The sequence below is a fragment of the Colletotrichum abscissum genome (genome assembly GCF_030869225.1).
Source record: "Colletotrichum abscissum strain IMI 504890 chromosome Unknown Scaffold_80.1, whole genome shotgun sequence".
NCBI lineage: Eukaryota > Fungi > Ascomycota > Sordariomycetes > Glomerellales > Glomerellaceae > Colletotrichum > Colletotrichum abscissum.
This window is the reverse complement of record NW_026850526.1, coordinates 25,918-49,534: the sequence shown is the minus strand read 5'-3', so window position 1 is coordinate 49,534 and position 23,617 is coordinate 25,918. Positions and strand designations below refer to the sequence as shown.

The window sequence follows — 23,617 nt, the reverse complement described above, 5'->3', positions numbered from 1 at the left end:
TCCATAACAAGTCCTCTAAACATTGACAAGAGATTGGCCATGACCAACTGCCACCCTATTACTTCTTCTTCTTCATCATAAGCTTTTTAAAAGGGTTCTTTCCCTTGAACCTGAGCCAAGTCCCGACATAGACTACGGCGTAATTAAAGACGATAAACCCGCAGAAGATGCCAAAGTCACGCCAGATATTGCTGTAGTAAACGCTGAAGCCTGCGCCGAACTCATCACCCGTCGCATACTGGCAGAACTCGCAGATGCCCCCATCTCCAGTCCGAACGTATCCACCAGCCTGCTGGATATAAGGCGCGGTGTAGTCTTCGCACGACTGGTTGGGAGGAGGCTGATATCTTGCAAACTCGCCAGACTCGCACTGAACAGGTTGATCATGGATGGCGACTCCGAGGAAGGCTTCCAATAGGTAGTGGAAAGGGGTGAGCCAGTACATCCAAGCCCTCCAAAACGTAGGAAGTTGAGCAGCTGGTACAACCACACCGCAGAAACTGACGACGAAGAGGAAGAAGATGGGAACCAAGAGAGATGCGAGAAGCTCGTTGGGAGCGAACGCGGCTATGCCCTGGCCAAAGCTCACGTAGTATAGCTCGAAGAGAATGACCAAGAGGAATGCAAAGCCGGAGTTGAAGGCGGGAAGACGCCATCCAAACACACCCCACCACCAACAGTTGAAGTAGATGCCTCCGGCGACAATAGCATAGGGAATCTCGACGAGAACTGCCGCTGTCGTCCAAGCAAACCAACTGTAAATCTTCGCGTTGTTCTCGCGCGACTGGAATATTTGGCGGGACTGCAGAAAGACTGGCTGCAATTGCTGGATGAGCGGCGGACTGATTGTCAGAGTCATGAAGATTGAGAATAGCCGATTCTGGTAGTCGACGGACGCATAACCAATCTTGTAGAAAGTGAAGCAGTTGAAGAGGCCTGTAAGGATGTGCAACATGAACTTTCCGACAATATAGTTGGGCGTGCGCCAGTAGGCAGTGAACGAACGCTTGACTACCGCCACCGTCTGAGTCGTCAATGGCATGGCATATTCGCGGTCGTCCTTGAGGCTCTTTGAGGGCTCCACATCCTTCCTCCTTGCCAGCATCTCATCAACCTCTCTGGATCTCTCGTCCTTGTGCTTGGACTGCGCCCAGACATCACCCCAGTCCTTCCCTTTGTAGTTCGGGTCACCAGCACCGATTGCCTCCAGCATGTACTCGGCTGGATTGCTGCTTGGAGGACACTTGTGCGCGCCGTTTGACTCAAAATATTGAATCAGCTCTTGGCTGTCGCGTCCGAGTGGCCCATGATATGCAACTCGGCCTCCAGCCTTGAGAAGTAAAAGTTCATCGAATTCCTCGAATAACACAGCTGACGGCTGGTGAATTGTGCACAACACGGCCTGGCCAGCGTCTGCCAATTTGCGCAAAAACCTGACGATATTGAATGCAGCGCCGGAATCTAAACCAGACGTGGGCTCGTCCAAAAACATGAGGAGCTCAGGCTTCGATGCCAGCTCCACTCCAATGGTGAGCCTCTTTCGCTGTTCCGCATTCAGGCCTTCGCCGACTTTGCCGATCGTTGCTCCGGCAATATCACGCATCTCGAGAAGATCAATGATGGTTTCGCAGTAATCAAATTTCTCCTTCTTGGAGACCTCTCGGGGCTGCCGCAACAGCGCGGAGAACTGGAGAGCTTCTCGAACCGTCGCGGAAGGTTCGTGCACATCCATCTGCTCTGCATAGCCAGTTGCTCTCTGGAAGGACTTGGGTAATGGCCGAGCGTCGACCAAGAATTCACCAGTGATTTTGCCAAATGTGAGGCGCTGAGCCAGGGCGTTTAGCAAAGTCGTCTTGCCAGCACCTATGAGGCATTAGCAATTGCAAGTGAGCAATCTTTGGACTAGATCAATACTTACCGGAGGCACCCATAAGTGCAGTGAGTTTTCCAGGCCGGACGTATCCTTGGACATCATCCAGGAGCGTGCGCTCTCCCTTCTCGAAAGGTATGATGTACTTGACGTTGCGGAATGTGAAGACCGTCTCATTCCGAGCCACTTGTTTCATTGTCTCCTCGTCGCTCCTCTCCTTTTTCGCAGTGTCGGCTGTCATTGTTTGCGTACTGTTGTTGGCTTCGCCAGATTCTTCATCATCCTTCTTGCCACGGCCGCCAGCGGCTATGCTGTCCTCCACCTTCTTGGGGACTTGTCCACGCTTGAAGACGGTGATAGCGCCACCACCAGTGTTCGGCTTCATGTGCTCCATGCCCAAGGCTGTGAGGGCTACAAAAACGAAGAAAAAAGCCCATAGGAAACCGAAGTTTCTCCATAAGTGAGAACGAGAATATGTGAAGGATGCTTCGATGTAACTAGAGCCGGGCACGATTGTCTGGCCAGGCGGGCTTCCAGCAAGCGCACAGCCTTGGTATGCCGGCGAGGCGTTCGGCCCTTGAGGAACGAGGTAAGGCGGTACACATTGGAGCTCTCGGTCGTAAAACTCATTAGACATGAGACACTCGAAGCCGTATTGGATCCAGTTTATCCACCGCAGCCATCCAAACCAGGGACGCATCGAAGTTGGAGGGATAAGGTAGCCTGTATAGACGATAACGATCTGGACAGATACTCCGGTGAATCTTGTAGCATCGTCCAAGGTCTTGCACCAAGCTGAAATGGCACGGAAGAAAGCGTAGGTGACCATGGTGACCAACCAGAGAATAAGCGTGGCGATGAAGAACTGTGACGCAGTTCTCGCAAGATTGGACATCCAATAGATGATGATGTTGAAAAGAATAACCTGAATGAATACAAGTGGCACATCCACCACGGTTTGGGCAATGGCGAAAGCTGCTGGGCGGTAGAAAGAGAAGGATTTATGCTTGAGCAGAATGGGCTTAGACTCAAACGCACTCGTCTGTTCCGCCAGTGCGAGCAACGCGTTGAAAAGAAGCAGGAAAAACAAGGTTCCTCCACGGGGGAATGCTCCAGCAGCGGTATTCGGGAGGTTGTAGAACAGACTGCCCACGATGAGACCTTGGAACACCAACCCGCCCCATTTGCCAAAAAGGGACGCTCGATCCCCAGCCATGACCATGAACTGGCGCTTGGTGCAGTAAATGACCTGCTTGTGGAAGGGTATCTCGTAGTTCTTGGTCTCGGTTTTCTTTGATTCGTTCTGGCGGCGGTCTTCAACCTGCTGATGAAGCTGAGACTCAAACTCTTCCACATCCTGGATGTTCCTCCTGTAGGCCTCGCTATTCTTGTATGCCCAATCAAATTCCTCAGGGGTTCTTGGAATTCGGGACTCGTAGCCCTCTCGAATGTGGCGCTCGTGCTCGTCGGTTACCGAAGTTAGGAAGTCTGCAGTCGTCCATCGGTCTGGACAGTTGAAGCCGAGGTCGATGAAGTACTGCTTTGCGGATTCGGAGGGTCCAAAATAAAGACACTTCCCCTTGTCGATGAGAAGTACCTTATCAACAAGGTCATAAAGAGACTCGCCGGCTTGGTAAAGCGACACGGCGGTCGATGTCTCTGCCATGTTTGTCATGGCGCGAATCGATCGGACGTACTCCACGGCTGTACTGGCATCGAGGCCTTTGCTTGAGTTGTCCCAACCTTGAACGGATGCACGAGTAATCATAGCCTCTGCAATGCTCACACGCTTTCTTTCACCGCCCGACACACCTCTGACATACTCGTTTCCAACCTTCGTGCCCAGGGTATGCTCGATCCAGAAGAGCTTCGTGGCAACTCGCATGAACTCCTCGATGTAATCCTTCCTACTCTCACCATCAAGTCTTGATTCCTTGCCAGGGGTTCTCGTCTCTAGTGCAAAGTTGAGGGTTCTCTTGACAGTCAGGGTTGGGTAGTGGAGATCGTCTTCTGGGTTGTAGATGATTTCTCCGCGAAAACTCTTGCTCATCTCCTCAGCACGGGCGCCTCCATAAGTGACTTCGCCTTCAACGGCCTGGAACCCTGCCCTTTGATTGCAGAAGGCCTTGAGGAAAGTACTACATCCTGAGCCTGGACGTCCAAGAACAAGAAGAAGCTCTCCAGGGCGTACGCAACCGTCAAAGTGACTGATCAGCTCCCGGACCGGAGGCTTTGCGAATGCAGCCTTGGGCCCTCGAGTGAAAAGCATTTTGATCTTGCGGGGAAATCCGAGAAAGATGTCTCCAATCGTGGGCTGTAAACTGGCCCCGAGACCAACGCCTTTGACCGTGAGATCACGGAAAACAACTCCACTGTGCCGCGTTTTCTCCTCCTCGCTCTGTTCTTGTCGAGCTCGACCAAATATCCGAGACATAAGACGTTCAACCTCTTGCTGCTCCTCTTCCTGTTCAGCATCTGACTGGTGCGTGGCATTGGTTCGACGGCGAGACAGTACTCGAAAAAGGTCATCTTCGGTCAAATTGCTTCCTTGCCTGCGCGCCTCTGGTCGTTTGGTATTGCTGACATGGGTCTTGAGGGGCGCAAAGTGAGTGCTGTCCGTCGGCGATAGAGCATTTGCGGAGGGAGAGGATGCCGCCGATTCATTGTCGATGGGGGCATTCTTTTCCGACAAATCTTCTGCTCGCGAAGCTCTGCGGCTACTCGAGACCGCAACACCGTTGCCAGAAAGCGTGACAGTAGAAGAAGACGTGTCGTCGCGGATACGCGATGTCGTGGCAAAGTAACTCGTGGTGTTCCGGGTAATCTGGCTTGATTGTGTGCTTGTGGCATTGTGAGCGTTGTGCTGGCCGTGACTAGACAATGTCATCGGCGTAGGCCGCCCGCTGGTCGGAGCAAGACTAGGCGTCTCTGGGAAGCCGCCTGGGACGTCGGTGTCCCGAGGCGTAGGTTTCTCATCCATTATGGCTTTCAATGTTTTCCCAAAAGCAGATTGGAGTTGATACACCACTATGGTTTCCTGCAACGTGGTGATGGCGATCAAGCAACTGCAGTGCACATCACGGATGCAGAAGGCCCAGCGAAGAGCACGTTGTTGACGGGAACCCGTAAGTAAATAATATTGTCTCAGTGAGTCGATGGATTGTTGCTTTTCGTTGAAACCACATGCCAACAAAACGCCAGTCGACACTAGGCCGGTTCCAGAATATCGACTGCATCTTCAGGGGGTAGACGCGAGCAACAAAATCCGATTCCAACTGTAGTGAACTAACGGCGTCGGTCACCTGTTTCCGCCGACCGTTGATCTAGTTGAGATCTATGACGACGTATAACCAAGTACTCGCAGACCACGTCGGTCGCGTCAGCGCGACACTGGTGTTAGATATCGGCCAAGTGGAGACCACTAGATGTTTTCTTCTCCAAGCAAGGAGCCTCATCTGGTAAGCTTAAGCTATGCTTTCGTCATAGATCCACGAAGCCGCGCGATGGCGCTGACACGCTATGGAAAAAGATGCATCCCAATCGGCGATTAGGCCATTTCTTGACCGAGAAGTCAATCCCACCGGCCAGAATTCCCTTAATACGGACATTTTCGACCCCCGAATTGTGCGAGAGGACACCAGATTGCAATGTCTTGCGCTCATGTTCATTGCTGCTGGAATCATTGAGACAAGTCAATCTTGGCATCTGGACTAAAATTGGCTAGATTGCTCGGGCCCATGAGTAAAAATGCCGGGCGGGTTTGGCCGTGTTTCTTTGTGATCTGATTGGTCCACGGTTGACTCCGCTGCTCAGTGTCCTCGAAATGGGACTTGAGCTTCGTCTTCGCGTTCAGTCTTTTGCCAAGTGAACTCAGGCAATCGCACTTTGGGTGAAATTTGTCATTTAAATAAGCAGCTACGTATCTACTTTTTAGAACGCAGAATCAGTCTGAGAACCATCTTGAGAAGCTTTGGGTCATTTATACAAAGCCTCTTCTTGACTGAGATTGATTTGATAATTTCGCATCAATCTTCCGTTAGTCGTTCACTTCCAGGGATGCCCCGCATTCGCGATAGAAGAAGGCAATTAAAAGGCGGTTGGGCTTATTGGCTGCTTGGCATCTAGATCTTCAAGCTCATGAGTACCGTACATCAAGCAGGTTGTCAACTAAGTGCTTGACCATATATCTCGAAACCAGTGATGACCATGCCCATGTCTTCTCCTCCAGTCTGCACCTTTCAGCTCGCTATTCATGATTTACGCCTCCAAAGGAATATGTTTGCAACGAATCAGGTCGATGACTCTGGCGATATACACACCGAGCATACTGGAGCCGTGAAGCTTGAAGTATTGTTTCGAGAGATCCAGACGCAACATACCAGGTTAGGTGTAAATCACAAAGTTGCACGGGGCTAGGAAAAGAGCTTGATATTGGTATCATGATATGGGAATATCATGATTAAAAAACAGAATGTTTCTATTGGCGAAAACGACATGGATATTGCTCTAAATTCTAATGCTTTTCTACCCAGAAAATGCAAATCAAAGTAACGATTCTAGTACTACTTCGAGTTTGAAGCCAAATGCGTCAAAGCCCATTCGCGCTGTGCGTCAATGTACTCCTGGCTAAATGTGTAATCGTTGTACCCAATCTCCGATCCCCTGATGTAGAACGAGAATCGATGGTACTTTGTGAGTGGAACGCCGTGCTTGAAACGCCAGACAAGGTCGGGGTTTGCAATAAAGCTTCTTCCAAATGCAACGATGACATCCCACTTTGCGTAGTGCCCATCAAGTGCCTGGGCAGCGCTTTCGGGACTATAACCACCAGCCACAACAACGGGGGACAAGTTATCCCATATATCGAGGATAAAGTCGAGTGTCTGTTGAGCAATCTTGGGATCGTGCGTAGTGTTCAAAAGCTTGGCCGGGTCGCCTCGAGCCTCAACAAGCGACAAATAGGCGAAGGGAACGTTCATCTTCTTCAGTTCCTTGACAATATATGTATACTGTCCGTGGATATCAGACGACTCTGCCCCTTGGAACGATGCATACGGAGAGAGTCGAAGCGCCACTTTTTCAGCGCCGATGACCTCAACCACTGCCTTGATGACTTCAAGAAGAAGCCGAGCCCGGTTTTCAATAGAGCCTCCCCATTTGTCTGTACGCTTGTTGACGGAGTCTGAGAGGAACTGGTCCAGTAGGTAACCGTGGGCTCCATGAATTTCAACACCATCGCCGCCTGCAGCAACAACTCTCTTGGCGGTGTCCGCAAAGTCTTGGATTACTTGTAGAATCTCTTCTTCAGTCATTTCCTCAGGAACAGCTGCGCCAGGCTCCATTGGCACAGCACTCGAGGAACGGAACTTGTAGCCGCGCTGCTTCTGGTAGTCGGGGTCTGCAGCTCGTCCTTGAGCCCAGATTTGCTGAAACCAGACACCTTTCTTCTCGTGAACTGCAGCAATGACCTTTTCCCAAGCAGCAACTTGCTCGTCTGTGACAAAGGCTGGGCCGTGCGGTACTCCAGTTTCTGGCATTGAAGTGCCAGTGGCCTCTGAGATAATCAAAGTGCCCGGAGTTGAGGCTCTGTCACTGTAGTATCGAGGAACAAAAGGTTTCGCCACGTGGTTTGCATCGTTTCGGTATCGGGTCAACGGTGCCAGAGCAATCCGATGCTCAAGCTGTGTATTGCCAAGCTTCAAAGGCTTGAAGAGCTTGCTTTCCGTAATGTTAGGCGATGCCATGTTGAGTTGATGATTTATGATGCTGTGTGATTGACGATGCTGGTATGTCGACTTGAAGCGGGATATGTTGACGGATAACGAGGAGAATCTATGCAAGTCGCTGTTGAAAAACAAAAAAACCAGTGCGAGTTGTCTCTATTTCACCAAGTCAGTCTGAGGTTTCTTTCGTCATTAAATACTATCTGCTATTCTAGTTGTTTCCTTGTTTTTGAGAAGGCCCACACATCAATCGGCGAGTCAGCCGGAGGACTGATTCGTGATGTTGTGGGCAACTCCGCAACTCCGGCTTGGCGCCTTACAAAGCGTGCAGCAGCTCCGTGATTCCGGGACAACCCGATCTCCCGTGCCGCTGATAATGACACATTTAAGTGGTTCTTCCTAATTTGTCATCCCGCTCTTAGTCATCGGAGATAGCCCTTTTCATCGGAGACCAAGAATGGCGTCAGTTCCGCATTTATGGGTAGCAACGTGGCTTTCGTGCACCAAAAGCAGGACGAGTTGGCTTGTTACTTGCTTTCACTCTTCGAATTTCTTCCCAACAGTCCACCGCCTTCTGAGCTTAATATTTTGCTGCCATGACTAAAGAACGTGAGGTCGTTCAACCTAGCAATCAATCTGAAATCACCTCGAAAAAAGACTTGCTCCGGCTGTTGAGGCTGCGCTGCACAGGCTCTGAATGATCATATGAGTTTGTCGGTCACATCTCTTTATGCATGATATTTGAATTTCACGTCCTTTCATGCGTCCGTCGTGAAAGGGTTGACAACATCAACAAGCTACACAGAGGCCTCAGTTAAGAAAGTGCTCGGAAAACGATTCCATCACCAAGAAAATTTATAATCCTGTCAATCTATCCAATCCATTGAATCATACCCATAAGCATATCTTCTCTCTACACCAGGAGTTCTCATATCATCTTGAAATACCATGTTTCAAGCGCTGTCGAAAGCCTCAACGGCAGCTTGAGCAGTGGATGTAGCACTGGCTGGGTTCTGGCCTGTCACTAGGCGACCATCAACTACATGAAAGTCGTCCCAGATACCAGGGGCACGCACATCTGTTTTCAATGTTAGATCCGAAGAACTCACACACCAAGCAATGGTTGGGCCATGGATGGAGGAAAGAGTGAAAAGCTCACATGTCGCCCCGAGTCGAATTGCCGTTTCCTCCACCATCTCAGCACCCCAGCTTCTGAGTTCATCCATGATCCCCATGGAGGACTCGGCTTCCGTAGTAAAGCCGGTGATTCTCTTGTTCTTGATCAAGGGCTCATTGGTGCTATGGTCGATCAGATTGGCGAAAAGTGCTGGTCCGTGGCAGACAGAAGAGACCACCCCTCCATTCGCCCAGACTTGCGCTGCGATTCGCTGAAGAGAAGAGGCCGTGGGATAATCGATGAGGGCGGCATGGCCGGCAGACGCGTAGAAAAGCCCGTATGCGTTACCATCGAGGTCAGCGGCTTTTGTCATGTTGTCGAGCTTCATGCGGAAATCGCTCTTGGCATTATTCCAAATGTCCAAGTCTTCGCCGTTGAGGAAATCTGGCTGTGTCGAAAGCCAGTCAGGGGTATATGTACCAGTCTCGGAAGCGAGATCAACCTCAAAACCAGCTGCCCTTAAAACGCTGTAAGGATGCAACGCTTCGCTGATGAAGAGGCCGGTGGTCTCCTTCCCCTCGAATAGGGTGCCATGAGCAGAAGTTATGCTGATCAGAGCTCGGCGCGGCAAAGACATAGTGGCTTTTGGAACAAAGTGCCTTGCTAGACGAAGAGTGACAATAGGGTAGCTTGATTATTGAGATCTGACTGTAAGTATCAAGTTGCGAAAGAAGTCTGATTTGGGATAATTCAAAAAGTAGAGTTGGTGAATCGAACGGACGTATTTATACCAAGTTCGCGCTATTGTCTGTAAAGGATCGAGGCTCGCTTAGTCGTTCGCAAAAGGAGTTCTTTCGATTGGATCGTTGGTTCGCAGTGTAGGAGCAACTCCTAGTGGTTAGGAAAGGACCAGAGTAAGCAGAGGCAGGACATGCTCCGATTGGTGGAATGCATCATGAATGCTTACGATTACTGTTTTGCAATTCATTGATTCACTATTCACGCGATCAGCTCGAAAACAAACGACACCTCTCACTATTGCTTGCTCGAAGCAATTGCATTAACGATCACGTTGCTGGCTGTTTAGACGTGTGTCAAAGTATTGGAACATACCCAATATTATTATCTCTGTCAAAAGACAGAGGACTCGCCAAATGTGCTAATATCGCCGACACCCAGCATGTCGATATTGGCCCAGAAATCTACGCCAACCGCCATTTCCGTGAAATCGAAGTCCAGAAATTGAGTCAAAAGCTCAGGGGAGGTTGATGTATAGACCGATTCAGAAGCAAAGCCATTAGCTACCTCCACTTCCTGGTCGATACCCAGCGTAGGTAATGCAGCTGGCTCCTTCTGACCATGGTCCTGGGAAGAAGTCGATATCAAGCCATCGATCTTCGTACACAGCATTCGGACAACAGTTTCAGCATTCTTTGCCAGCTCGAAACTCTGGCCAAATGTACCAAAAACTGACAAGGATGAATCCATGGCACTTCTTGCGGCTACGACTGCAGAATGACGCGGATTGGCCAAGATAAATCCTGCTAATGTGATGGCAGAATTCCATTGCCACTGGAACGCTTCATGCCATCCATCGAGTATAGCCGTGGACGAAAGCGCTTGCTGAGTAATTTTCGATAGCTCTATCGCATGGTTGATACTTTCTATTGCGAGCGTCTCAAGACGACTTCCGGGCGCCGGAACTTTTTTGAATGAAATGAAGGGTCGGTAAAGGTTGACAGACATGTGGTGATATTCCATTTCCAGGAGAAGGCGTTGTCTTTGGAGCCAGAGTGGGGCATACTGCTCAATAACGAGAGCCGAGCCGTCGGTTGAGAGAATGCGGCCATTGTTTACTCGGCTGTTTTTGAGCGCACCAGGCAAGTTTTGCACCCATCTCTCTATCATGACGGTATGAGCTTCTAGACTTTCGGCTACCTTGGCCAAGGATGTGGGATCATCCCATATAGTCTTGTGTTGTCCAAGCCCAACGTCGTGACTGTATAATGTAGTATGAGCATCTCTCATTGTTTTGAATAATTTGAGGTGATGAAGACTAAAGCTCAGCCAGGTAGCGTCCCCTGAAATTGGAGCGAATGTAGATCCTGATAACATGGAAGCGCCAAGCTGATCATCTGGGAAAGGCGGCATGGAAAATGAACCATGTAGTAAGAAGGGGCGTCCCAGCTTCATCCCGACTTTGCTGTCCAAGACATAGACAGCCCACCAAAGTCGACGTCTTACTTGACGTTCTTTCTCAGGTGTATCAAGTGGAGGATCGATATGCAGACCCAGCATATAGGCTATGCGTACAGCTTGACCACAAATGCTATCTGCCATATTATGGAACGACGCACCACAGACATAGACAGCTGAAAGGAGATGGCACTGTAGCGTGGAGATAGAAGGGCTTTCCATTTCCCCGGCTAGTAAAGTCTGTGCTCTTCGGTAGTGCCACCGGCCGGCAGTTGTAGCATCGTTTCCTTCGACGATGTTTCCTTGATGGCTAGACGGCAGACTTGAGGCCATGTACTGCATGCACATGGCAACAACAATGTCGACCAGCGCTGAAGGCTTGCGAGTATAGCCAGAGGGCACATCCAGATAGAGGGCTTGATACTCTTTTTTGAACTCGGCCTCGTCAATAATGGCGTACAAAGAGGTGTGGTATGATTGCCAAAATAGATTGACGAAGTACTCTTCTTGAATTGGATTCAGATAGACCCCGGGTTTATTGCCGTTAAAAAGTGGCCTCAGCAAATGAGATGCGTCTTCTGACGTAGTCCTTTCCTGGGCGGGCACGGCGCTACCGCTCGTTGATCGGAGAAGCATGTGGTCTGGCTGAGCATGTTCTACATCGGTACTGAGGAACACGCCAAGGCGATGGATGAAAAAGTAAAGAGACGAAGGTCCAAACCATGCGACATGAGGTGATCGTGCGGGTCGGAGCAGAGCACCATCCCAAGGCTTATTTCTTGGCGTGACAAAGTGGCCTTCGATGTTACTGGCTGCCGTTGCTTCCACGTTGGCGACTACTTGTTGCGAATGTACAGAAAATGAAGTTCCAGGATTGGTATGCGCCCCTCGGTGTCGCTGAAGCTCTCGTTCGAGGTCCAAAACTTTCAGCCTTAGTCGGTCTATCTCTTCATGGGCCTGAGAGAGAGTCGAAGTTCGGGTTGCTTCCGTATTGCTGCACTGCTGGCCCCGACCCCTGCAGTTGGCACAAGGAGACGCATCGTCGCATTTGATGCGACGCAAACGACAGGCATCGCACGCTCTGCCGACCTGCCTTCTTTTTGGCCGGATCCCACTCCGTGACCGGTTCTCCACAGGTTGTGCGAGAGGGGCAGAATTAGCCATGAGTCAGGAGGCTCTACACAGGCCAGGGTGACCGGAGGTTGCGCTCAGGCGGCGATGAAGTGCATGGGTAGAGTGACCTCTTGAGTACGGAGTAAGTGAGGTTTCAATCCTCCTACACGCAGTCACCCGAGGTAGGGCACCGTGGTTTGAGAGAGCGGATTGGATATGAAGTTGTCTACGATTCGAAATGGGCTGTGCTGAGGCCAGGCGGAGGTTGGAATAGTAAGCACGCGACAGGCAACAGCGACGGCACGTGCTGGACGACCCACATGAGACACCAGCTGGATCACACGCATCGTAGACTGCCTATCCGAAGAGCCTTCGAGCGTACGGAGTCCCTACATGGTCTATTGACCAACACCCATAGCAATGACAAGATGATCTGGTGGCAGTTCATACAATACAATGCTTGATGGTCTGTTCACCATAGCAAATTTGACCTCTGGCTGCCCGTACGAGTCGTTGGGAGAGATGGTTGAGCTGATGGCCCTTGCGCTCATCGCGAGGTCTTGGTCCCAAGAGCCCCCCCAAACCGTAAGATACCTTACTCTGTAACGGATCAGACATGTTGAAATCCCACCCCATTAGTTAACACCTGGTCGATTTCCAGTTTGTAGATTCACACCATTCAACCAGAAGCAATTGAAAAGGTAAGTTTCATCAAGTCTAAGCCGGGCGCAACTATGCTTGGCAGGATGTAGAGTAAAGTATGAAGCCCGGGTCGCATACATGCTCAAGATAAAGCTGTGTAACTAGCTCTATCTTATTCCAACGAGTGAGATGGTTCTTAAACTTTGGTACAGGAATTTTGTACCAAATCACTCACTTTGAGCATTTGAAGCACAGTTTGTACCCAGAAAGTGTTTGAGGAAAATAATAAGTGCCCTCTTGACGATATCGGAGGCCGAGGAATCCAGCGACATCCGCAATAAGGTTTGGCAATAACTCCCTGTAATTAGATCACGAATCTCCACAACACGACCTTCCTATTCTGCGCCTGGATGCGAGGATGGACCCTCCGCCCTCCGGCCCCTCTCTGTATCCCGACCATACGAGAATATTGTTACTCAATGCCGATTGGAGGGGTTAATCGACCCTTAAGATATCTACGCTGTAGTAACACCAGCAGGCTTAATCAAGCTTTCGAGCCTCAAATAGCAGAGATTGCCGACAGATCGGGAACCGACAACACCTACCCAATGCTACCTAGGCAGCTGGCTATCTGCATCTCAAAATTGGGACACAGGAACTTCTGAAAGTGCTCTTGGTGGTGATCAGTTCGTATCGCAATCCTTATCGTGAAGCACGTCTTCAAAACTCATCATGGTTTATTCTCACACGAGACATTATCCTGTCTGGTGATAAACGTCCTCAGTACTTAAAATGTGTCGTGATGCACTCTTCAGACTGAAATCCCTTGCAGATTATAGCCATCGCGGCGTCCATTACACTCCTTTCATTTACACTCATTTCAACGCTTCGTCATGAAGGCCCTTTCTTTTACTCTTGTGGCTGCCACGGCTCTGATCACGCCTGGTCTGGCGGCGTTTCACCCCGGAGCCGCTATCAAGGCAAAGCCACCAGTCAACGCTGGTTTCATCATCGAACTTGAGCCGAATGCGTCAATCAATGGCCGCGAGGTCGGCGAAGATGCGCACTCTGCTTTCCATCGCCGAGCCGAAGACGTCCTGGATTACTCTGTTCGTCACGAATTCAAAAATCCGGACTACTTCTATGGCTTGTCAATCAATGCAAAGGACGATACCGACGTCGACACTTTGCTTGCTCTACCCCAGGTCAAGAAGGTCTGGCCCAACAAATATTACGACCGCCCCGTACCGGTTGGTTCTAGCCGGGGATCAAAGACTGTCAACCCCTCTGTTCCCATCGGAGTGCAGTCCGTCCAGCTCAGAGCCGCTGCACAGGTTGTCACCATCAATGGCACCAGTGACGTCCTTTCCAGTCTCAAGATGACCGGCGCTGACAAAGTCCATGCCCAAGGTCTGACTGGAAAAGGCGTCAAGATTGGTTTCCTCGATACTGGTGTTGATTGGCGTCACCCAGCCCTGGGCGCTGGCTACGGCGAAGGCTTCAAGGTAGCGGGAGGCTATGATTTTGTGGGTGATGACTTTGTTGGCTGGAATGATCCAGTCCCGGACGATGACCCATTGACTACCTGCTTGGAGGGCGGTCACGGTACCCATGTTGCTGGTATGTCATATTGAGGAGAAGCCGAAACCTCGCTCTAGCTTGTGTTAACTCGTCATTACAGGAATCCTCGCTGCCAAGGACCCTCAGGGCGTTGGATTTGGCATCTCTGGTGTTGCACCTGACGCATCTCTTTATGCCTACCGCGTTCTCGGCTGCAGTGGAGGTGTCACTGATGATATCCTCATGCAAGGCTTTGAGAGAGCTGCTAGCGACGGGGTTGACCTCATCAGCATGTCGATTGGTGAGACAGCTATTTGGGAGGGTGGCTCACCGTACATTCCGATTCTGTCCAAGATCCAGTCCCAGGGCATCGGAATCGTCATTGCGGCCGGCAACGAGGGCGACACTGGCCTCTACGTTTCCTCGGCACCAGCACAAGACCCCAGTGCAATCTCAGTCGGCTCCGTAAGCGACTTCCACTTTGCTACGGTTTACAACGCTGCTGGTTCGGATGGTTCCACCATTGAGTACGGTCGTGTTGTTCCCCTCAACGCTTCAGCACACTTCAATGTCTTTGTTGCGGACGACGATAATGGAGAGTGCGTGGACCAAGCATGGGATGACGCGATTGCCAGCTTCCCTGACAAGGGCAGTGTGGTCGCATTGGTCACCGCGAGAAGCGACTGTTACTACGATATCCTGGATGCACGGAGCAACTCATCTGGCTTCACGAATGTCTGGGCATGGTTTCCTGATACCAGTGACATGTCCATCGACGAGCCAGGTGCGAATGGCGCCATTGATACAGTCAAGGTCAAGAAGTCTGAGGCAAGCAAAATTCTTGCCGGTATTGCTAAAGAGGGCAAGAACTTCACTTTGACTTTCGAAGACCAAACCGTTCATCAGATTGATCAGCCAACTGGAGGCACTACCTCATGGTTCTCAACCTTTGGGCCAACGATGGAAATGTCGCTCAAGCCTCAGGTGTCTGCACCTGGAGGAACGATTCTTAGCACGTGGGTTACATCTAACGGGTGGGGATATGCGGTCATCTCGGGCACATCGATGGCCACCCCTCAGTAAGTCGTGTTTCCAAAGCGAAGGTGGCTTTGAGCTAACATTTCAAAGCCTTGCGGGTTGCTACGCTCTTGTGAAGCAGAAATATCCTAACTTGAGCCCGAAGGAGATCGCGAGACGTTTGCAATCGTCCGCAACTCCTCTAAAGCAATACAACGCGACCGACATTCTCACCACTACCGCTCAACAAGGCTCGGGATTAGTCAACGTCCTGAGAGCAGTCACATCGGAAACCATTTTCTCTGCAACCGAGTTCAACCTTCGCGACTCAGCTGGACCCCTTGATCGGAATTTCACAATCGAGAACTTGTCATCTTCCCCCAAGACCTACACGCTGGGTCACAAGCCTGCAGCGGAAGTCAACGGACTACCAAATGGCAACAGTCTTGACATCAACGACATGTTCTACTGGGCGCTCAACTTCAATCCTGTCTACTCGGAAGTGACATTCACAACGAGCTCCCTTACGGTTCCAGCTGGCGGCAAGGCGACTGTAGAATTTACAATTACCCCTCCCACTGTCGACGTTTCCCTCCTGCCGACTTACAGTGGTCTCATCACAGTCACCGAAGGAGAGGAGAACTTTTCCATTCCTTATCTTGGAATCCCGTATGCACGCGGCGAACTCTCCAATATCTACACAGGAGACTTGAAGAATCTTGATGTCTCCCCAGTGCCCCCTTCTGGCGTTCCTCTGCTGCCGTTTATCAGTTCTTCTGACGCGGGAATTCGCAATAACGACAAGACGATTTTCACATTCCCCGCCAAGAAGGTTGCCGAGAACCAAACACAGACTCCCGACAACGACCCAGTTCTCACAATTTTCATTGACCAACCATCGGCGTATGTCCGCTTTGACGCAGTACCTGCAGACATCGCGTCTAACCCCACTTACAACTTCACGCCGTCAACATATGGCTATCTCCCGGGACCCCAAACGAACGCTACCGTATTTACCAACACGACTGTCACTACTCCTCCCCTGGACCTGGAAACCCTTGACCACGTGGCAGGGTTGAAGAGTTATGGCCTCATTGGCTTATTGTGGGGTGGCGATGTGCCTCATGGAACAGTTGCTACCAACTTCCGAGGCTACAGCGTTTATAGCACTGATTGGTCTTGGGGAGTTGTTGAACTAGCCAACGGAACTATTTACCAATTGCCGAATGCTGATTATCGTATCTTGGTTCGGGCATTAAAGTGGGGAGGTAACATGAACAGCTCAACTGACTATGATAGCTGGCTGAGCCCGATCATTGGGGTCAACATCACAGACCCGGGATATCCCAACCCCTGGCTCACTCAGTGAGAAAGTTGAATCGCTGTAGCTTTGGCTCGTAAATTTGTATATCTTCAAGACACGCGTAACGTGTAACAAGGTAGTAACAAGTGCCAAACTGTACTTTAATTCTTCTCTTATGTACTCACCTTCGATATAGCATAGGGGAATTTTATCTGAAGAGTAGCCTGCTGCTAGTGATTGCCTTCAGGACAAATGGTTATCTGCAGTGATACGCATAGTGTTCTTCCAACCGTCTTTCCTTGAATGTGAGTACTATTAAAACATGAGTCTCGAATTCACTGAAAGTCAGTGTCGGAAGTGGCGCCTCAGGCCAGGTTGGCTTCTCCAACGAGGGTTACTGGGGCATACCGGTTGATGGTAGCCCCCACTCGCATAACATCTTTATCCGTGGTAACTACCAGGGTACCTGAATCTAATGCTTTGAACTGCAGAAGCTTGGGAATCCTTGGATTATACCCGTGCCTCCTTTCCGGACAGAACTCTGAGCCTCCCGGGCTCAGTCAATACAGAGGTATGTCTCATAGTGACAAGATCTTTACCAGATTGCTCGCATAACAGTTCATTGAACCTCAAAAGGCACAATAGTTGAGCTGTCAGCTGAGATGGTGCTAATCGTGCCATCCTATGCGGAAGAGTTAGGCGTATCGTACCAAAAAAGGTCCTCTACCGATATGCCTCTGCATCCTAAAAGGCTTATCGTTAGGAGCTCTATAGGTAGCAGAGAGACGCTCGCTCTGATGTTTGAGGCTTTCAGATAGACAAACTAGCTTTTGGAGATACTTGGAAAAGAAGCACCAACAGATCCGACCTTCACGACGCCAACTCTACTCTCCTTACCGACTTGCTGAGTGGTCTTGAGTTCGGCAATGGGCCTGTATACAAAGAATCGTCCATCGCAGTGATCATCCCAGAGCCTACATTATTTGCTACAACACTCATGCCTTCCACTACGACGGCTGCGCCCGCTTTGCCAACAACTAATTCCGAACTCGCAAGCGTCGAGCCTGTAGCCTGTTATAATTTTGATATCAATGCTTACGGCTACTGTTGTCCCGGACCTGGGAACCCCTGTGAGAAGGATCTTGGTAAGTGTTATTTCAACGGAGAGGGTGTCTCTGATGGGGCGAGCGGAATTGTGCCCACAGGCGCAAGATGCCCTCTGCCACCTGGCGCAGAGTACTGCAGAGGTGCGTGTGAAGAGTAAGGTCGAGTGAGATGTTGGGAAGTGGTACGCAGAACAAGCAGTGATGCATCCTAGTGAAACTCTGGAGAGCAGGATACATGTGTAACGATGAGAAGTCGGTTTCGCAGGACTATGACTTTATAATGGATCGAGCGATGGCTTACGCATAACATCTCCTATCATCATGACTACGGAGGTATCCCATTGACTGCGGAATGGTGTTTGTATATTGAGGGGCGAAGTAGCAGGTAGTAGCAGCTAGTGGAGTTCTATTCCTCATTACTCCGTACTACTACCGCTCAGTTTTCTCCGATACACATAGTTAATAAACCAACATGGGATCGACGTCCAAGAAATTCACAGTCGTATACACTGAAGCTACTTCATACTCGATAGGATACTCAATTGAAGCCGTCCGACATGTGGGAGGTTTGGAAAGACTTTCAAGGGCTAGAAGCTTCGGAAATGGAAGGGTCATTTAGGAGCATGGAAGTAGCAGAGACATACATATATATAGAGAGCAGAACACTTTGCGTGACTCTTTTGCTCACAAATTTAGCTAAGACGCAAAAATATAATCATTCTGTCTTCCTGTTAATTCTTCCATAAGAGCACATAACCACACTCTGAGACTCCTTTACTTCCAGTATATCGCTCAACAAATAAACAAATTCAAAATAGAGTGCCCCAAGCCTTGAACAGCATGAAGCTACCAACTCCTATTATACTTAAACACAAAAGCCATGTCCCAAGACCCCGCTTGATCTGCTTCATTGCGAACGTCTGGATAGCCTTGCCATCATTAATATTGGGGAATGGTACATCTTCGGGTACTGGGCGATCTAGTGCCTTGCACAAGGGCTTCCACCCGTCGCGTACGTCGTAAAAGATCAGCCGCTCCGGCGGAACAACACTCTTCAGGTACGCGATATGGCGGTGATATGTTTTGACCGTTGGTGGATTCGATTCTCCGTATAGTTTGACCCAATGCGAGATCAGGATTTGAACGTAGGCTGGGAAGAGTCGCATCGTGGGAAGCATGAAGAGTATGAAGTGCAAAGCTGATGGTGACACTTCGTCATTCAACCCTCCCATGCTCCTCTCCCAGGCCTCATCATCACGGACTGTGCAGACGACTTTGGCGTCTGGGTATAGTGTCACAAGCTCTTGGACGAGGTTGCAACCAGGCGCGTCAGTGATAGCAACATAGCCGTCAGTGCGAACGCGTATAGTGTTCAGGATTTCCTGCTCCATGGCCGCATTCGTCGGTGGCCACTCTGAAAGCACCTTCATCCATGATTTAATCTCCGCTTCAGGGCCGAGACATAACTGAGTTCCGCCGTGAAAGACCGGCCCATCAAGTAGCATCTCTAAGGCACGGCTGATCGAGCTGGTTCCAGTACGCGACAGCCCTGCACAGATGACCTGCATCTTTGCGCCTTTCCGGGGGTGTGAGTATTGTTGCCCCATCGAGAGACCAATAAAACTGCTCCAAGAGTCGAGTGAAAGATGTGTTTTGAAAAATTTAATACTGTGGCAGGGAATACTTCATCTCAATACACAAGCATGCTGAAGACATGCCAGTCCTTTTGCAAAAATCAAATGTGCGAGAAGAACGACGTCATGGTATCCGGTGGAGCAGAAGTAAGTAGCGAAGCCAAGCACCCTAATCCTGCAGTCATCATTCCTTCGCTTTTGCCTAGCGTGTTCGACCTTAGATAAGGTACTGATGTTCTGGGAGCGAGAGCATAATTCCCAATGCGCTGGTCTTTGAGCCCTGCTTCATATTCACCGAGAGCGGTAATGTAGAGTCGCGCCGTAGACTTCGCCATGGATTGAGAAGTCTTTCCCAAGGAGTGCCGACAGCTGTGTGGCATTCCGATTCGCCCTTTTATCCGGCGTCGTTATTGTGCGCGAGCCTTGCCAAGTCCGGCGATAGCAGACCCTTTTCAACGGTGACGGACTTCGACCAGGGGGTCTCCGATCGGACACTGTACCCACATGCTTTGGCAGGCGTAAAGGCAGACTCGCCTTCGCTCAGCAAAACAGTAGGGCATGGGGCCAACACTGAGTGAGCAGATTCGACATAAGATTTCAATAGCACCCCGCTTTATAATATCAAGATTATACCTAAGTTGCGTCTAGTTTGCGGCGTTGCCTTCAAACCGCTAGGATCCTCGCGTCGCAGTCTGGTATATACTAAACGAGAGCAGTGTTGCTCGAGCTGTAGATCAAAGACACGTGTACTGAGAGACATGACGGCAGCTGGAGTACGAGGAAGGTGAATGTGTAGCGGCAGATGGATGAGCAAGCGATGATGGCTGGGACGGTTTTTTAACTTCCATTTATTTCTGTCCTTAGGGTAACATGGACTGATAATCTCGGGGTAATATAATAGCGTCTCTCCTCATTTGTGTCGACTGAGATGGGGATGAGGACTACACTAGACCGCGCTGGAATCATTGCCCTCGGCTTGTTGAATGATTCAAATCCGCTAGGTCCTTTTCAGACCCCAAACGAAGCTCAGAACGATGGTAACACCGGGCTTTCGTGCGGGGAAAGTTCTGGACTCCACGTAGGTAAAATGGAGTGGTGATTACCCACTCAAAGTAAGTAACGTTGGATTCGGGGTGAACTGTTGCTTGGAGATACGAGTTGTTGAACCAGCTTGCGTGCCTGCCAGCCCAGAGCGTGAAACCCCATGTTGATTGAACCTATGACGCATGTTTAAGTCCAGGAGTACATCTAATCAGGAGGCAGGCGGGAAGGCCAAGACATGATCGGCAACACTAGCTTCACTGGTTTCCACTCTTTCATCTCAAACCTTCCAATGAAAACCTGCAAACTCCCGTGAACGCGCTCCCAACTGCCTCGAGAGCTCGAGTTTACTGACAAAAGGCGGAGTCCAACTGGGACCGATATCCCCGACACGCCGAAATGTCAGACGAGGGGCTTACATACTATGTAGATACGGATGATCATCTCCTGATGTTGTTGCTTGGGTGCCTTTGATGGATGAATCCCCACCTCATGCTTACCCCAGTGCGGAGAGCGGGGAAGTTGGAAGCGTCTGGGGTTTGGGTGTTGGAACTTGGAAGTGTGATTAATGGAGCCGCCTTCTTGCAGAGACAGCCTGTCTGGCCGGAAATACATAAGACTTGGCCATGGTCGTTCCCGTTGCTTGGCTTTACTACTGTTACTTGGCTCATCGTTGATCAATTGGCGCAAGTCGCACATTTCACAGTGAACTGCCACAATTTCTGGATCCCGCCAAGCTAATCTGAACGCTGCCAAGCTCACCATGGGAATCAACGAAATCGACCACGTCCCTCACTCGGACGATGCGTTCGAGAAGGATACAGGCGGCGATTTGAAGCCCCAGACGGAGCTCGCCGAGGGTCTTGGTAGCGGAAAGGCCTCCGCCGTCAACATCGTCGAGAACCCGCTGAAGGTGAGTTCCTGTTTGCGCCAAGGCTCAGGAGGAACGCTCCCAAAACCGTTGACACGCCTTCTTCTCCCAGCGCAAAACCCCACAGCAAACGGTCGAAGATGCCGTGGCGTTCGCCGAGACGCACAACCTGGGTGAACATGCCGCCCTCTTCGGTCGCGCGGCGATGGTCGCGCGCGACATGAACAACTTCAACGACGTTGCAGACCTCTCCGAAGACGAGCGTCGGGCGCTCGAATATGAGCGGGACCATAAATGGCACGGCCCAAAGATGCTGTGGTATTCGATTGGCCTCTGTGCCATCGGAGCCGCGACGCAGGGTTGGGATCAGACTGGTTCCAACGGTGCCAACCTGACATTCCACGAGGCACTTGGCATCAACAGCGGGTCCTCCAGAGACGAGTGGCTCATTGGTCTGATTAATTCCATCATCTTTCTCACGGCTGGTCTGATGTTGGTGACAATCATTCCCCGGGTCCTATCGCAATTGCTAACTCCCCGCACGCAGTGGCGCCTTCATTGTCGATCCTCTCAACCACTACTTTGGCCGACGCGGCGAGATCTTCATCACGGCTTTGTGCCTTACTGCTACACCGATCGGCTCCGGTTTTGCGCAAACATGGCAAGGTCTCTTCGCAGCGCGTTTCGTGATGGGCATCGGCATCGGCGCAAAGAACGCCACTGTGCCCATTTACTCCGCTGAAATGGCTCCCCACAGAGTCCGTGGCGCACTCGTCATGTTTTGGCAACTCTGGGTCGTCGCAGGCATCTTTCTGGGCTTCTGCGCAAATGTCATTGTCAAGGATACCGGCGATATCTCCTGGCGACTCCAGCTGGGCTCGGCCTTCATCCCATCCTTCATCTTGGCTATTGGTATATTCTTCTGCCCCGAGTCCCCGCGTTGGCTCATGAAGCACGGCCGACACGCCGAGGCTTTCCGCTCCATGTGCAAACTTCGAGCCCATAATATTATCGGGGCCAGAGATTTCTACTACTCGTGGGTTATATATGAGGAGGAGCTCAAGGAGGCTCGTGGCGCTGGTTACTTCCGTCGCCTATGGGACTGTTTTTCCATCCCTAGAATCAGGCGCGCCAACTACGGTGCTAGCACTGTGATGCTTGCTCAGCAAATGTGCGAATCCTCCTCATCTTCATCCTTAATTTGTTATGCTGACCCAATTACCTAGGTGCGGAATCAACATCATTTCCTTCTACAGCTCTACAATTTTCGTCGATGCAGGATACACGCCCGTAGAGGCCCTGTATGCTTCCTTGGGGTACGGCGCCATCCAAGTGATTGCGACGATCCCTACCCTATTCCTCATTGACACCAAGGGCCGAAGGACTCTCTGCATGATCGTGAGTTAACATGAGCCAAATCTGCTGAATGCAAACTAACAGCCTCAGACGTTCCCTCTGATGTGCATCTTCCTCCTGGCTGCTGGCTTGTCTCTGTTGAACCCAACGGAAGACCGTGGGCCAAAGATTGGACCTGTCGCTTTGTGAGTAGTACCACTTGTATGGATACCTCACCTAAGGTAGACTAACAGTCCTGTCAACCAGATTCATCTACCTTTTCACCATCTGTTACTCCCTGGGTGAAGGCCCTGTCGCCTTCCAGTACTCTGCCGAAGTTTTCCCTACCATCCAGCGTGAGCAAGGAATGGCCTGGGTTGTCTGCATTAACAACACCTTCGGTAAGCCATGCAATCATTATATCGAGGAAATCTGACTGACAAGCTCCTCAGCTGGTATTCTCAGCTTGACCTTCCCGCGCATGAGCACTGCCATGACTCCAACTGGTGCTTGTAAGTATCTTCGGGTAATTTTGATCCTTGTCCTGTAACTAACCTCGCTGGCATAGTTGGTTTCTACGCTGGACTCAACCTAATTGCTTGGGGCATGATTTTCTGTTTCGTCCGAGAAACTAAGCAACTCACTCTGGAAGAGTTGGACCGTATGTCGAACTGTTTCCTTAATTGCGTCGCTGTGCTAACCCCCACTACCAGAGGTCTTCTCCGTTCCGACAAAACACTTCATCAGCCACGAGATCAAGTACTCTATTCCCTATTTCTTCAAGCGCCATGTCTTCCGACAAAAGGTTCCCAAGCCACCCGCAATTATTGCTGTCGCCAGCGAGTCGAAAAAGGATAATAGCTCCAACTCGGCCTAAATGAAAGAAATCAATAAAACAGAGTTTATAAATGGGCACTTGAGGAATGAGATAGATGTCTCGTTGTTTTAGAGTCGGCATCAGTACAAATCTCTAGTTTTTCTCTAGTTTGATACTCAAAGCAAATTCGTAATTAAGAGAATAAGAAACACAGTGTTAGATGAGTATGGAATTGATAAAACCCCTTAAAAAGCTACGCATAACACGGGAAG

At 50.4% G+C, this 23,617-nt stretch overlaps 8 protein-coding genes across 8 annotated transcripts; 3 read left to right on the top strand and 5 right to left on the bottom strand.

The window, feature by feature from the left end:
- Window positions 1-58: 58 nt before the first annotated feature.
- Window positions 59-4,850, bottom strand: CABS01_16046 (ABC-2 type transporter; the record flags this gene model as incomplete). The annotated part of the gene is made up of 2 exons (XM_060549378.1): window positions 59-1,863; window positions 1,919-4,850. The coding sequence occupies 2 exons, from the start codon at window positions 4,848-4,850 to the stop codon at window positions 59-61; spliced, it is 4,737 nt and encodes a 1,578-aa protein (XP_060390234.1).
- A 1,582-nt stretch (window positions 4,851-6,432) lies between these two features.
- Window positions 6,433-7,614, bottom strand: CABS01_16045 (NADH:flavin oxidoreductase/NADH oxidase; the record flags this gene model as incomplete). The annotated part of the gene is made up of 1 exon (XM_060549377.1): window positions 6,433-7,614. One exon carries the CDS (start codon window positions 7,612-7,614, stop codon window positions 6,433-6,435), a length of 1,182 nt encoding a protein of 393 aa, XP_060390233.1.
- A 932-nt stretch (window positions 7,615-8,546) lies between these two features.
- Window positions 8,547-9,347, bottom strand: CABS01_16044 (IgE-binging protein; the record flags this gene model as incomplete). The annotated part of the gene is made up of 2 exons (XM_060549376.1): window positions 8,547-8,671; window positions 8,753-9,347. 2 exons carry the CDS (start codon window positions 9,345-9,347, stop codon window positions 8,547-8,549), a joined length of 720 nt encoding a protein of 239 aa, XP_060390232.1.
- A 494-nt stretch (window positions 9,348-9,841) lies between these two features.
- On the bottom strand, window positions 9,842-10,738 carry CABS01_16043 (uncharacterized protein; the record flags this gene model as incomplete). Its single annotated transcript, XM_060549375.1, has 1 exon — window positions 9,842-10,738. The coding sequence occupies one exon, from the start codon at window positions 10,736-10,738 to the stop codon at window positions 9,842-9,844; it is 897 nt and encodes a 298-aa protein (XP_060390231.1).
- A 2,816-nt stretch (window positions 10,739-13,554) lies between these two features.
- Window positions 13,555-16,607, top strand: CABS01_16042 (uncharacterized protein; the record flags this gene model as incomplete). The annotated part of the gene is made up of 3 exons (XM_060549374.1): window positions 13,555-14,281; window positions 14,343-15,300; window positions 15,350-16,607. The coding sequence occupies 3 exons, from the start codon at window positions 13,555-13,557 to the stop codon at window positions 16,605-16,607; spliced, it is 2,943 nt and encodes a 980-aa protein (XP_060390230.1).
- Window positions 16,608-17,538: 931 nt separating this feature from the next.
- On the top strand, window positions 17,539-17,805 carry CABS01_16041 (uncharacterized protein; the record flags this gene model as incomplete). The annotated part of the gene is made up of 1 exon (XM_060549373.1): window positions 17,539-17,805. One exon carries the CDS (start codon window positions 17,539-17,541, stop codon window positions 17,803-17,805), a length of 267 nt encoding a protein of 88 aa, XP_060390229.1.
- Window positions 17,806-18,456: 651 nt separating this feature from the next.
- CABS01_16040 (uncharacterized protein) lies at window positions 18,457-19,215 on the bottom strand (the record flags this gene model as incomplete). Its single annotated transcript, XM_060549372.1, has 1 exon — window positions 18,457-19,215. The coding sequence occupies one exon, from the start codon at window positions 19,213-19,215 to the stop codon at window positions 18,457-18,459; it is 759 nt and encodes a 252-aa protein (XP_060390228.1).
- A 1,870-nt stretch (window positions 19,216-21,085) lies between these two features.
- On the top strand, window positions 21,086-23,405 carry CABS01_16039 (uncharacterized protein; the record flags this gene model as incomplete). The annotated part of the gene is made up of 9 exons (XM_060549371.1): window positions 21,086-21,235; window positions 21,306-21,685; window positions 21,741-22,364; window positions 22,420-22,591; window positions 22,634-22,734; window positions 22,796-22,929; window positions 22,981-23,040; window positions 23,097-23,189; window positions 23,242-23,405. The coding sequence occupies 9 exons, from the start codon at window positions 21,086-21,088 to the stop codon at window positions 23,403-23,405; spliced, it is 1,878 nt and encodes a 625-aa protein (XP_060390227.1).
- Between the last annotated feature and the right edge of the window lie 212 nt (window positions 23,406-23,617).